Source organism: Rissa tridactyla, chromosome 3 (assembly GCF_028500815.1).
Source record: "Rissa tridactyla isolate bRisTri1 chromosome 3, bRisTri1.patW.cur.20221130, whole genome shotgun sequence".
NCBI classification, from domain to species: Eukaryota; Metazoa; Chordata; class Aves; order Charadriiformes; family Laridae; genus Rissa; species Rissa tridactyla.
The window spans coordinates 7,065,530-7,079,360 of NC_071468.1; the positions used below are offsets into that span (position 1 = coordinate 7,065,530).

The following is a 13,831-nucleotide window of genomic DNA, read 5'->3' on the forward strand; positions in this document are numbered from 1 at the left end:
TATGCCTAAAAATACAAGTCAGTTCCTCTCTGTAATAGCAAACCAACCATTTTTATTATATAATACACATTATTTATAAGTAATTATGTATAACTGGTGACTGATAAACATCAGGTTTAGATTGCTTTGCAACAGTGAACTGGTTTTGATTGAACATGAGGGATAGGATTCATCTCATCCTAACACTATATGCCTAATGACTAGTCTAAGTTTCGACCCCAATCTATGATCAGTGCCTAAAATTGGTGGGTAGAATTGTTCCTTGGAGAAGAAGATCAGGCAACTACCTTGGATGTTGAAAACCAAATGTTAGACACTTCAAGTCTAAGTAACTGCGGGTAGACAAGTTTGGCCTTAAAATTGGAAACCAAATCACCTGAATTGAAAAGCAGAATGTTTTCATTTCCAGTGTGCTGTTGCGGATCCTCACCTACATTGGTTTTGGTTGCCACCTCCCGGGTTCCTACCCTGATTACATAGCGATAAATCCCCTCTCGCTGCCTGCTGGTAAGTCCAGCTGGGAGAGGAGAATGGCAGGCCATAGATTTTAATATTCGCTTCCCAAAACACAGCATGAAACATTTTGGCTATCCACTGAAGCAGTTCCCTTTCTGGTCCAGTGTTGAAACTGATTTAATTTGTCGCTGGTTTATGCTTTAAAAAATGTAAAAAATAAAAAAAAAGGATGAGGCTTAGATATTTGGGAATTTGATCTTTAAATTAGGGACTTAAAGCAGTCCATTTGTACTTGTCTCTGCTGTTTCATTATCTGTTCTGCTGCTTCCATGGTGTGGGCGGAATATTCCTTCATGAAGCTGAAACTCGCTGTCTTTTCTCAAAGACCCTAATGAAGATAAATCGTACAGTCAGCAGTTGTTTTCTTTCCAAGAATTCTTCTTAATTTTGCACTTTATGGATGGTTCCTGCTACATTAGATATCTTTTTCCTCTGAATGCAGTGATCCAAAACCAAGCGAGTAAGAGCTACAGGATTTGGAAGAGTGCTGCACGACTTTGTTTATAGCCTGCCTAAAGCAACCTTTCCATAATTTGACATTTGGTTACATGGGACACACAGCAGAGCTGCAGTCTGCTGTAGGGTGGGCTGAATCATTTTTGCTGGAATCCCTTTGGCTATCACTAGGCTGGACACAAGTGGTACATCTGCACAGGTAGAAGGGCTTTTCCATCCATAATTCTCTGCACATGGGAATTCTAGAGTCAAGAGTGGTTGATGGCTACCACGAGGTGCTTGCATGTCTGATGTTCTTCTGAAAAATCAGACTCGCCAGACCCGCTTTGAGCTTAAGGTCTATGTAAGTAGGACTGCATTTCTTCCAGACGAGAAAAAAAACACAGCTGACCCACAGCTGAGTTTAAATTCTCATCTGTGTGATATTTTTAGAGTTAAAAGAGAAGTTCTGACGGAATAAGAAACTGTCAATATATTGAACTCATTACATTTAGTACTGAGTTAGACCATACCTACATGAAAGAAAAGATCTGAAATCACTAGAACTAAGCTTAGTTATTTGCAGTCTGCATAGTTCCCAGGCCATGTCTAATCCAAGGCAGTAGCATAAGAAAGTTTCTTTAATTTGTGATTGAGCTGCATTTCTCCCCAACAGCTGTCAAGCCTAGGCTCTTTGACAGAGGTGGTTTTATCTTCTTATTAAATTACTCAAAGAGGTTCATTGTTTGTATTTTGACTTTACCATAGGATATGGTTTCCCAGCTTGTCCTGCTAGGAGTAGATACTGCACTTATTAATAAAGAACAGGACTGGATCTTCTATTGACAAGACCATTTCTTTTTCCTGCCGTGTCTTGGATGAAACCTGGCCCCTTGCGCACATCCTTGTCACAGCTCCCCTGGACCCTGCAGAATCCAAACTTGCTCTGTTGCATCAAGATGGGATGTTTGTGCCGCATGGCTTTTGCCAGGCCCACTGAGTGAGGCCCAAAGTCTTCTATCTAGCTCAGGATCCTGCCTCCAGCAGCAGACAAGAGTGGAGGCTTGGGGAGCGGTATGGTCACCAGGTCAGAGACTGTGTGGTATCTACCCGGTTTTGGCCTCCCAGCTTTTAGCATTTATGGACTGTTGGAGAAGGAGGAAGCACAGCATCTAATAGCCCTTCCAGATTCATCTTCCGTTAATTTGTCTAGCCACTTTTTGGTTTCATTCAGGCTTTTAACCTCAGTGTTGCTGGGGGGCAATTAATTTTGCAACTCATGACATGTTCTGTGGAAAAATACTACTTCTTTTCTGCTGCTTCTGAATCTCCCCTCTGGTAATTTCTATGGATTCCCACTAGTTCTTGTATTATGAGAAACAGTAAATAATAACTCCCTGTCCACCTTCTCTGTGCTATTCATGATTTATAGACCACTGTCAAATTCCCCTTCTTTCCCTGGCTGAAAAGTTACATTCTGTTTACTCCTAGCTCATACAAATCTATGCCATTCAAAGTGCTGTATAAGCACTTGTGGTAATTAAAGGAGGTAAATGAAACATTACATAAACGTGCTTAGAAGAACTGAGAATTTGTGGCTATAGCTGAAATTATTGGAAGGCATCTTCAGGCTGAAAATCAGGCCCTTAGTGTAGAGACATGGAGAGATCAATAAGGATACTCGCACAGGGATTCAGTTCTGAGCTGGAGAAACAGCATCAAGCCGCTTGATAGGCATTCTGCAAATCTCTGCTCCATTCAAATGCTGCAAAATATTTATTGTCCATGCTGAATATAAGCAACCAGGCTTTTTGAAATATCACTGTACAGTAACCTGAAAGGTACTTAGTTTTACCCTCCAAGGATCAAGGACAGTGTTATCCCTGTTTCATTCTGGCACAAGTTTTTGGGAGTTAGGGTTTTTGAATCCAAAACCCAAAGACTTCGGTGCTGCCAATGGACTGTCTATTCCTGTACCCCAGGAACTGAGAATCTGCTGAAGGGGAATGTTTTTAGGAGCAAAGCTATTCATAACGAGTCTCAAATTATCTTCAATAGCATGCTCAGCCAAATCTTAAAAAGAATACAAGTACACATTAATTAAGAATTAACATAATTCTATTCCTTGAGTATGGTGTTTATTAAAACATAAACTCTGTGAACATGCACTTGAAAGGAAGCTTCTAAATATTTTTAAAAGCTTAATTTTCAGTCACCCTTTATTTATTTCTTCATTAAGAGAGAAGAAAAAAGATGGCACTTGACTTTCCGAAACTTTTCATTTGCTTTTCAGATATAACATCAAAAAGTTGCTGAGTGTCCTTAACTCTGCTGATAGGGCAAAATCAGGAATGATTTAGATTTATATGAAAAGCAGAGACATGGGATGACATTTTCAAAAGCGCCTGAAAGCTGCATTTGTGAAGCTGTTCAGACAACTAGAGGACCAGAAAAATATGCAAAGAGATTTTCAGGCATATGTCCAGAGCATTAATGCAGTTTTCACATTTGAATTTTGAGAAATTTACATTCTCAGGCATTGAAATGTTTTTAGAAATCTGACTGTTTGTTGTAGTACCACAAATGAGCTTTTCAAAAATAATTCTATGATGGAAGACCCAAGTGCCTGGTCACTTCCAACAACTGCTTGGAAAATAGGATTTAACCTTTGTCCTGCCACACCACATAGCGTAACACCTAAATACTCTTGTAAGTGTTGGTGAACAGTCCCTCAGTAGTAACCTGAGCTCTCGCCCCACCTCGCAATTAGCCCCACTGTTTGGAAATACTAATGGTCCACAGGAGGCTTTGCACTCGAGAGGGCATCTTTCCTCAGGCTTACTGGTGTGGGAAATGGCACAGCACAACAGTTTGCGTCCAGATGCATCTCACAGAACAAAGAGGACAAAGTTTGCTAATGATTCTCAGCTCCCCCTTCAATTTGTGTTGCACTTTGCCCTGCATTTCTGCTTTTCTGCTGACTCACTGAACTTCTTTGTGTTTTGCAGAATGCCAAAGCCAGCTATGACTTCAGCAGTAATGATCCCTACCCCTACCCCCGCTATACAGATGACTGGTTTAACAGGTAAATGGGTGGTTTGCTTAAGAAATTGCAAGTATTTGCTGGTATTTGTGGAATGCCTGTTTTCTGCTAAATTCAGTGGTTGCCAGAACAGAAGCTGCAGTCTCACTACTGCTTGAAAATTAGAGGTGACTTATGACATCATTTTTTGTGTGTAACCTCTAAATAGCACTGAACAACCATTTTATGGTTTATAAATGAAGTTGCTGCTTCAGAAGAGTATGTAGGTAAATTGCTTCAATGGGTGCTAGCCACATACCATTTTCTGTCAGCTGTCCTAGGACATTACAGTAACCCCAATCTGTATGTGCTTAATACAGTTTTGACTGGTTTCCCATCTACCGTGTCTGAGGCAGTATCAGTGCTGGCTAATTTTAAAGGGAGGAAGCTGGAGACAGGAAAAGGCTTTGGGGGGGAAAATGTCTTTGCATCTGACTGTAGGCTAAGAAGGCAGAAAACCAGCACGGTGTAGAATAACCAGGTTAAAACCAATTACATAAGTTCTGAATCGTCTGTTTTTTCACCTTGATTAAAGGACGGTGTACATGGGTAGCATTTCAGGGTTGATTCGGAGATATTTCTAGCTGCTGAAGGAATTAAAGTCCATGTACACTGACTGGGAACCTGTTCTGCTGTGTTTGTAAACCTGGAACCAACAGTACAGCTGTGCTTGTTGTGATATTTCTAACACACATTGTGATTGCCCAAGGCCCACTCCTCCTTCACTGTGTTCTGAACTTAGCCCGTTTCCAGCAGGTGAAGGCCTAGTCCTCAAGGTATGATATAAATAAGAATGGCCCAAAAGAAAAGGCTTCAGATTTTAGGAAACATGACCTTTTTTCTTTCCCAAAATTAATTTTTGGTTAGAATGGAACAGTTGACAGTTTTTTAAAAACTGTGCACCTTGGATTCTACGTCCATCCCAAGAAAAAGCCCTTTCCGTCAGGCACCTAGCAAGATGTGGAAGTAGTCAAGGGTGCAGCGTCCAAGGCACACTCAGAGGGTGTGTTTACTCCTCGGCAATCTCAGCATCCAGCATCTCCGGCTCTGCAGCATACTCCCCAGGGTCTCAGGCAGGTTCTGGCTTGGACTTGCAGAAATTGTTTCGGGATATTTTCAATGAAATTTCTAAATGTCTTCTAGATGTAAACATAATTGATGTTGCCAACATTTACATAGCAGCAGCACTGAGGATCTGAAAACTTTTAAAGATTTCAGGGCTTAGTCTTAGTGCTTATCAAAAAATATTTTAGGCCTGTTTGATGTGGTTTTCATCTTCTAAGATGTATGGATATTTTGTATGGGTTTTTTGTTTTTATTTCTAAAGAAATCAATTTTAGCTCTGTCGGAATGGCACAAAGATGTGGAGCAGCTGCGCTTCCACCTCAGACACAGGCTTCCTGGAATGGATCAAACAGATTTAGGAGCTGTGATGTCCTCCTTTGTAGTCCTGCCATTTTTCAGCCAAAGCAAGATGCCAAAGAGATTTCTCCTTCATTTCAGGAAAGGACATCTGACACTTTTAAACTAGTATGAATCCAATTAGTGAATGGAAAGTCGGAGAAAGACTAGGGCTCTAATTTGTGAAGGTCTGCTGCCTTTCTCGCTTTATTTATGCAAAGAATCTTTGTAGGGGAAAGGTATCACTTAGCTCTGGAGCAGCACGAAGGAAAATTAAATTTAGCTTTAGTGGGTAATGGCAGCTTGTGTCATTTTCAGTGTGGAACTTCATAAAAATCAGTGTGTTCTGCCAAGCCCCATTAACACTGATTGTTCTGCTATCAAGTATTTTATAGCGGGGCATAGTTTGCAGTCCTTTTGTGTTCTGCAAGGTGGCTGTGGAGCTGGACTTACCTCCTAAAGTCTCTTAAAATGGGCCCAAAGCTTCCTGGATGTGGCACGGCTTATGGTGTCTGGCCCCAGGTGCCTCTGACTAACTTCAGGCACCCAAGTGAGGAATCGAGGGTGGGCAGCATGGTCACCTGTGACCCAATCTGTAATTATTGAGAACAGCATGATGCTGGTTTTTAGAGAACTGCAACACTTTCTTCTATTTCTTTTCTTGAGAAATGGCTTTGCTGATTTCCTTCATTATTCTTTCCAGAAAAAAATGATACCTAGAAAGTAGAGCGTTCTTGGTTATAAACCTTGAGGTTGGTGGTACTGGGAATTTTCTGCCTTGCAAGGTGAAATATGGGAGCAACACATTCAGTAAAGCATCCCTTTCCTGCCTGCACAATTTGAGAAGGCTTTAAGATGCAAGATTTCATGTTCTCTCCAAGCTAAGATGCAAACCAACAGACCATATCCAGCTGTTCAGGAGTAGTTGTGACCCTTTTTCTCTGCGTATTTCTTTGCTATACTGTTAATCAGGCTGATGTGCTCATATATAACCTATCGTCATAACTTCTGACTCCTGAATTATTATTACTGGTAGGTTACAACCATCTGCCTATGACAGTCTGTCTATCCGTATGTGTAGCTGCACAGGTGCATCTGGATAGAGAGTAGTTACACAGAAAAGCAATTCAGAGAAACCTGCAATAAAGACTCCGTTTTGCTCAGTTTGCAGTCAGTGATGTATCTCCCATTGAATTTTATGTATGCCGGAGGATCACACTCAAAATAGGATAGCGTAATATCCCTTTTTCCATAAAGAATATGTTTCTATGTGAGCAATTCAAGTGATTTGTGGAACAAGAAGCAGAGGATTGTTTTTTAAAGAGATGAACCAAGGGGCTTTTATGAGCTGCCAGCTGCATGTGCAAAGTGTCATTAGACTTTAAGAAAAAAAGGGAGAGGTTTTTGCATGGAGTATTTCATTAATCGCAGCTGCTCTGCTTGTAAGCACAGATTCTCCTCCACTTTCTGCTGTTAAGGCTGCTGGAAGCACTTTGGCCTTACCATCTTACAGCCACTGGCCCATGAACCCAAGCAGGGCGGGTTTTGGAAGGGGACAACATGGTGCCTCGGGCAGGGAATTGCAGTTGGGCAGTTTGGCTGCTGTTACAGGGAGAGGCGCACACACGGCTGGGCAGTCAAGAGATTTATTCCTGTGCTTACCATAGTGACGGCTCGACTGTGTTCAGACCCACAGCTTGGGAACCAAGCCAGGACAGGGGACACTGGGTGCAACATGGGGCAGGGCTGCATTTGAACTTGAAGAGCAGTGAAGGAACCTGAACCAAGCCCTGTTCCCAAAAACAGATGCAACTCCAGAGTGCTCACTGATTTTTTTTATTATTTTTTTATTTTATTTTTTTAACACCCACTCCTCCTGAACCACATTAGGGACCTTGGCACGTACCATGTTGTGTGGTGTGGAGGTACCCATAGGAGTCAGAGATAGCTTGGCCTTTCTGTACAGCCCTCTGATTTCTTGTGAGCATGCGGAAGGCTCAACTTGGGGCTCCCCATCTCAGAGCACTGAGATTACGAATTTCTGCCATGATATAAATAACTAATAACTATTTCCACTCCTGTAGCCTTTGTATTCTCTTACCCAGATAAGAGGTAGCTGGGCAAAAATTATTCACTATCTTGGAAACCCATATTCTCCAGATGTAAAAATGTCCTTTACTTATTATGGATCCAAACAAAACAGCACTGAGTCAAGGAGAGAACTCCCCTTGGCTTCCAGACAGCACTTATTAACAGTAAAAACACCTGCTCCCCTCCTCCTCATTTTTCAATCAATACAATGGAAACAACATAATAATTGAGAATTCATTTAAACAGATTTAGCAGCTCTTTCTACCTGCAGTGTTATGACACAAGAGTCAAGGAAGAGCCGCAGCACTACTGCTGGTTCTTGGCATGTTTGGATGCAGGCAGAGGTCCCCATGGCATGCTCCCCAGAGGAGGGGAACACTTTCCCTTGTGCAAACACTCAAATGCTTAGAAGCTGGCAATGTCATTTGAGTCAAAAGGGGATAGCATTTGTCCCACAAAATTGTCCCTCTGAGCTTTGCGTATTTAACTGCTGCCCAGTGCACGCAACTAAGTTGTCAAATACGCAGATTGTCCCAGCTATTGAGACTGCAGCTCTGCATAGCCCTCCCCTGAGGACAGCTGGAGTTAGGAAGGATGGATCCTGTCCTTCACTGTCTGCAGAAGCATTACAAAACAGGTGAAAAGGAACCTCGATGAAAATCTGTGCCACCTCTGACTCTTTTAAAATAAGTCAATAGAAGGACATGCACAATAGCATTGGCAGTGGGTTTTAGAAATGGAAGTAGTTTTCAAAGACAAAGCAGAGTGACATTTTCATAACTAGTACAGATGTGTTATTTAAACCAGCTGAAGGCAAAACTGACTTTCGGCTGAATCACCCTCTCCCACCTTAGGTTTTCATGAATGTTCATGTAAAATGTTTGCATTTATATAATGTTTATGGAAGACTTGCTCTGCATGCTAATACATGGTTTACCTTTGAAGTAACTTTTTCATAGGTGAAAATATTCTTAGTTGTTTTCTGTCCCCTTGTTTTTAACATTGAAATAATAGTGAAGAGGAGAATGTTGAAGAGAAAAGCTGAGATTTGTGCCCGTGACACGGGTCACTGCATAGAAACCACAGTGGATTTATCAATGATACATGAACAGCAAATAGGGCTAAATTGGAAAAGTCTGCTTTCTGCCATTAATAATTCAACCAAATGCATTTGCACTAACTCACATATTTTTTTTCTCCAGTCAGCAGCACAGTATCTAAACCCTGAGCTGCTGGAACAGGTCTGCTTGCAGTTTCCATCGTGTGGGCTGGTGCGCTGGGGAGGTGAGGTTGGGGGAGAGGGTCTTATGATTCAATCTTTTCACTAGGAAGGTCCTAATACTGTTTTTCCCTCTGAGAGAAAGAATTCACCTGGCAGTGTCACTGATTTTTTGTACCCCAGGATCAGTCAAGTCGATTTTTTAACAAAGCCATTTATTCTGCTCTGTGGCTTGTAGCTAGCCCACAGATGACTAGATAATGAATGCCTAGCAACAGTATATTTTTTTCACAGTTCCTTGAACAAGGGCATGAGGGAAAACCTGCTTGATTGTTGAAAGAAATTTCTCCAGCAGCTGAATAAGAAATCCGTATCGCTGTCCTCTCTGCCCCCTTTGTAAAAGGAACTTGCATGAGTTCTTCACCCTTTCATGATCAAGACACTGTGTACATTCAAGGCCACTCAGTTTCTTTTGTGGAGCTGCCTTTAAAAATATATTCTTCCAAGTACAGCAGGAAGAAGAATGTGTTGCTTCTCATCCTTTTATTAATGTTGCACTCACCTTGGCCAGAAGTGCTTAAAGGGAGAGAGAAAAAAGATGATTAAAACAAAACAATTCTGCTGCCTCCCGGGATGGTTCATCTGGTAGTCTGTATAGCCTTTATAATACAGCACTGCTAATTGCATGAATCCTTAGCGTGCTATAGGAGCAATGCCTGTTTTAATGCACAGAGTGGATTGATGTGAGCAGTAGGATGGATTCATATTGATTCAACATCTTAAACGTAAAGAAACCTGACAGCAGCGGACGTTTCACAAGTTTCTCTGCTGATGTCCTATTTTTTAAAAACTAGACTATATTGTCCTTATTTATCTTCTATGTGGTTCAATTTCCATGATGAATTAGGAAAAAGGAAAATGTAATCTGCCTTCCTGCAGGACTGCCTGAGAGCCACTGCCAGTTAAAGGCTCTCTGTTAAGAGCTGTAAAGCACTTCAGAGATGCCAAGTGTTCTTGAAATGCCACGTGTCAGCCCGAACCTGGACCTCCGTGTCAGAGCGGAGACATTTCCCACTTGAGCAGAAAGCCGTAGCTCCGTAAGCTGACAGCTGGAGCACCTTGCCAGCTCTCCTGGGAATTAGGCACTGGAGGGGAGCGATGCACGTGCCTTGGGTCTGGCCAGCTTTGGGCCTGGCCAGCCAGGCCACAGCTCTGCTGCCGAGGGGTGCAGTGACCTTTGTGGCTCCCTTCTGGCACTCCAGCTTGATATTGCACTCACACTCTTTCCATAGTGTTTCTTTTGTGGGCAGGGATACGCTCCTGGTACATGTCTGAACAGCAAAAAGGCACCTAGACTTTGTTCTGTGGGGTTCAAAATAATGGGTGTCACACTGTCAAGTGACAAAAATAAAAGAGTTAATATTGATTTTATTTTTATACTGGTCTGTCAAAGGCACATTTCTACTGACTAATAGTTGGTAAAAAGGCAGAACCTGTGTGATAAAGTTAAAAAGAAAAGGTCCGAATAACTTCACAACTAAATGAAGCGTAAGTATGCATGTTAACCTAAGAGCAAGCATCGCTCATACTGCAGAGGGGAAGTTGATTATCTCCTGCTTCAGGAAGGAATGAGCTCATCCAAGTACAGCGCTCAACAGCTTGCCATGGAACAGTTTTCCTCTGAAGCGTTGGGAGCTGACTATGAGGCAAAAACAAGATCGCGGTGATCCAGCTCGATTCAGCGCATGCATTAGTTGGGGTTCATGTGGTGTCTCTGTCTTCCCTTTTGCAGCCATGGGACAAGGTGTGCAGGAGAGGTGTCTGCTGCTGCCAACAACAACATCTGCGGCGTGGGAGTTGCGTATAACTCCAAGGTGGCAGGTACGGTTATCAGTTCGAGGTGTAAATGGTCCTTATGCCACTGTGCCTCAGGCAGAACTACTCCTGCAGAGAGAGGGAGCATTGCCCAGGACAAGACTGCAGGTTGGCGCTGGGCCATGTGTTTATTACTTTTCACAGTAGCTGGGGAGAGGAATTTCTCCACGGCTTTGCCTTTTCAATTGAGGGCCTTATATAGCCTCTTTAATAACATTGCAAATTGGTTTCCTCTGTTTTAACAAGCGATGCAGAGTAGTAGGAGCAGATGGACAGAATGAAATGGGTGGTGCTTAGCACCCAGCATTCACACCTTAGGTTTATTGGGTGTTTTTACTTCTAACTAGCTCTTGTCTGTGCGGATAGACTGAATACAGGGATTGGAGTGAGGCAGGTGCTTGGACAGGCTGTGTTGGTTTAGTTTAATCTAAAGAAATCCAGTTTTTCCACTCTAAGACTATTCCGTGATGTAAGCAAAGGCACAGCAAGCAGAGGTAGATGTTGATTAACTTCATTTCATTCCCCAGCCCACACTAAAACTCCAGTGTGGGTGCGCCTGTTGCTTCCTGAGAATGGTTCACAGTGTGTGTGCCTGGGCAGCTCTGATCTGCTTGGCCAGTCCCTGTTGCACTGCGTTGTCAGAAGAGTCTAGAGGCAGCTACGTTTCACCTATCACCTGCTCAAATCAAAAGCTGAGTCTCCACTGAGCAATGTTTGCTAAGCCATTACTCCAAGAGATATCACTGAGTTAGTAACTGGCCAGGCAGCTCTAGTGCACATCCCCTTCTTCAGTAATAGTGATGTCCCCTCCAGAGATGGGACGTTTCATATTTACGTTCTGGCAATAACTACTTTTAGAGGTGCTTGAATTGAGGCGCGGGATTTTGGGTGGACCTCATCTGTATTATTAGTGTGACTCTACAGCTTCAAGCTGATTGCTTAAAAATCATGAGGTGAAGGCCTATTCTGATGACTAATAGCCTACAAATAATATTCCACACTTGTCCACTTAGTAGCAAAACCCCCGCAGATTTTTGGATGTGCCAGCCTTTCCTGCCTGAGGACAGCGTGCACCTGTAGCACCACCCTGTGGTCAGTGGGAACGTGGAAGCTCATTAGAGCTGAAACTGCTGCTGACGTGATTCGGGGTCCATGTGTGCAGATGTAATTGGAAGTTGGTAGCCAAGGATCTGGGGCACCGTGTGTTTTGCTTCTTGTACCTCATTTTTTGCGCCGAAGTCAAGCCAGATGGCTTGGCTCCTCCTGTTGTTCCCCTGCCTCCCCGGAGTCAATAGCTAATTCTGTGATTTCAGTGCAGAGCTGCATTTTACAAGCATGTGAAGGGATTTCTCACTTATTGAGTGTGACTTCATGATTTCTAGCTTGAATGAGCAGATCCAGGGGTATCCAGCTTTGGTCTGGTTTCTATTTGAAATTTATATGACTTTTATCAATCTCACATTTGGCACATGGATTTTGTATTGTATTGAATTGAATTGCAAAAGCCCTGGCTCCTCAATCAGGGTACTTGCTGCCATTGACACTGTTTGGCTCTGTGGTATTGATTTCTGTCCCATTTGTGTCCTATAACTGTTGGGAAAAAACTGAACGTCAGCTCAAGGCTACAAATGAGAGTTGGAATATGTCCCTGGTTACTCAGGTCTCAGCCAAAGGCCACGGAGAGGTTGGCTGTTGGTGAAACCATCCTATGTGAGGGGCATTATGGGTGTGAGGGCTTGCGCTGCTGTCTTTGTCACACTCTATGGCTTGCTTAGGGCCAAGACTTTGAGGTTTTATGAAGTTGGCATGTCCTAAGATTGTACCCTTTAAACTCTAACTCAATTTCTACTGCAGTATGGGTTAAAGGAAGCAGGTTTTAGTTTGGTTTTTTCTCCAAATACTGGCCATATTTTCCTATTGCGTCTGCATGTTGACACAATGATATTTTTCCAGGAAATTGTTCTGTAGTGTGTTTCCCCTCTCTGATTAAATTCTGGAGAAGAACCAAAATAAACAGAAAACTTACTTGAAAAACTAATGAAGTGTCAACGCATCACTGAATATAAATTAGAGATGGGGGGGCCTCAATCCTTTTCCCTAGTTGTTACAAAAAACTGTTTTAAATGCTCTTAAATGATGAGATTGGCGAATACTAGTGTTTTTAAAGTATTTTCAAATAGCAGATGGAAAATTCTACGCAATTAGACAGCTAACCATAAAGTGTTTTCTCTTTCTGGACCACGCTGTATTGCTGTGGCTGAGTGTTTAAGTGCTGCCATCCTGCTGGGTCAGCGCACCCTGGTGAAATGTGAATGGCGGGTGCGGAATTACTGAGTGGGTGAAACTGCCAGTGAATTAAAATACCTGTAACTGGGGGACTTCTCAGGGTGCTGAGATTCATCTTGTGCCAGGTAATGCATAATTCATGGTTATGTTGATTAAATCTACAGGTATTCGAATGCTCGACCAGCCATTTATGACAGACATCATTGAAGCTTCCTCTATCAGTCATATGCCTCAAGTCATAGATATATATAGTGCCAGCTGGGGACCAACTGATAATGGAAAGACTGTGGATGGACCTAGAGAGCTAACGCTGCAAGCGATGGCAGATGGTGTGAACAAGGTAAGTCTCATTATATAATCTGGGTACCGGGGCAGAAGGACAAGTACACACTCGCTGAAACCAATGACTTGGGAATACATGGTCCTTCCATAGATGCCACAGAACACAACGCAGTTGTGTAAACTACCCCAACTTTCAGCCTATTTCAAGGTCCATTGATGTTCTCTCTGCAATATTGTGGCATTGCTTTTATTGTATAGTCTCAGGATACTGTGCTCTCTTGCATGGTCTGTGTTTATCTCTTAAGTCAGTTTACATAGGCTTTTCATATGCCATCATGGTGAAAATGGAACAGCCTGATCCTGTAAATATTCCCCAGATTGAAGCATGCAGCTGTACTACTGACATCACATCCTCTGTTTTGGTGTGCTACCAGTTTAATTATCGTTTTGGATTTGTAGTGTGTTTCAGGTCACTCATATACTGTCATTATTATAGCTGTGGTTGAATCACAACTATTCAGGTGTCCATGGAATAATAATATTCCCCAGTAGCAGGAGTCTCCTTGTTTATTCCCACCTTTCCACCTCCTTCTAGGAACAGTCTGTGGTCTTTGTTAAAGACACTCAGTATCATCCTGGAATCT

At 42.5% G+C, this 13,831-nt stretch overlaps 1 protein-coding gene across 2 annotated transcripts in view; it reads left to right on the forward strand.

The window, feature by feature from the left end:
* The window catches only part of PCSK2 (proprotein convertase subtilisin/kexin type 2), a 112,455-nt gene that overhangs the window by 76,355 nt on the left and 22,269 nt on the right, over nucleotides 1–13,831 (forward strand). For both annotated transcript variants that reach the window (XM_054196258.1, XM_054196257.1), the window contains 3 exons: nucleotides 3,960–4,036; nucleotides 10,537–10,625; nucleotides 13,070–13,245. In XM_054196258.1, the coding sequence (XP_054052233.1) occupies nucleotides 3,960–4,036; nucleotides 10,537–10,625; nucleotides 13,070–13,245 (342 nt within the window). The remainder of the gene's footprint in view (nucleotides 1–3,959; nucleotides 4,037–10,536; nucleotides 10,626–13,069; nucleotides 13,246–13,831) is intronic.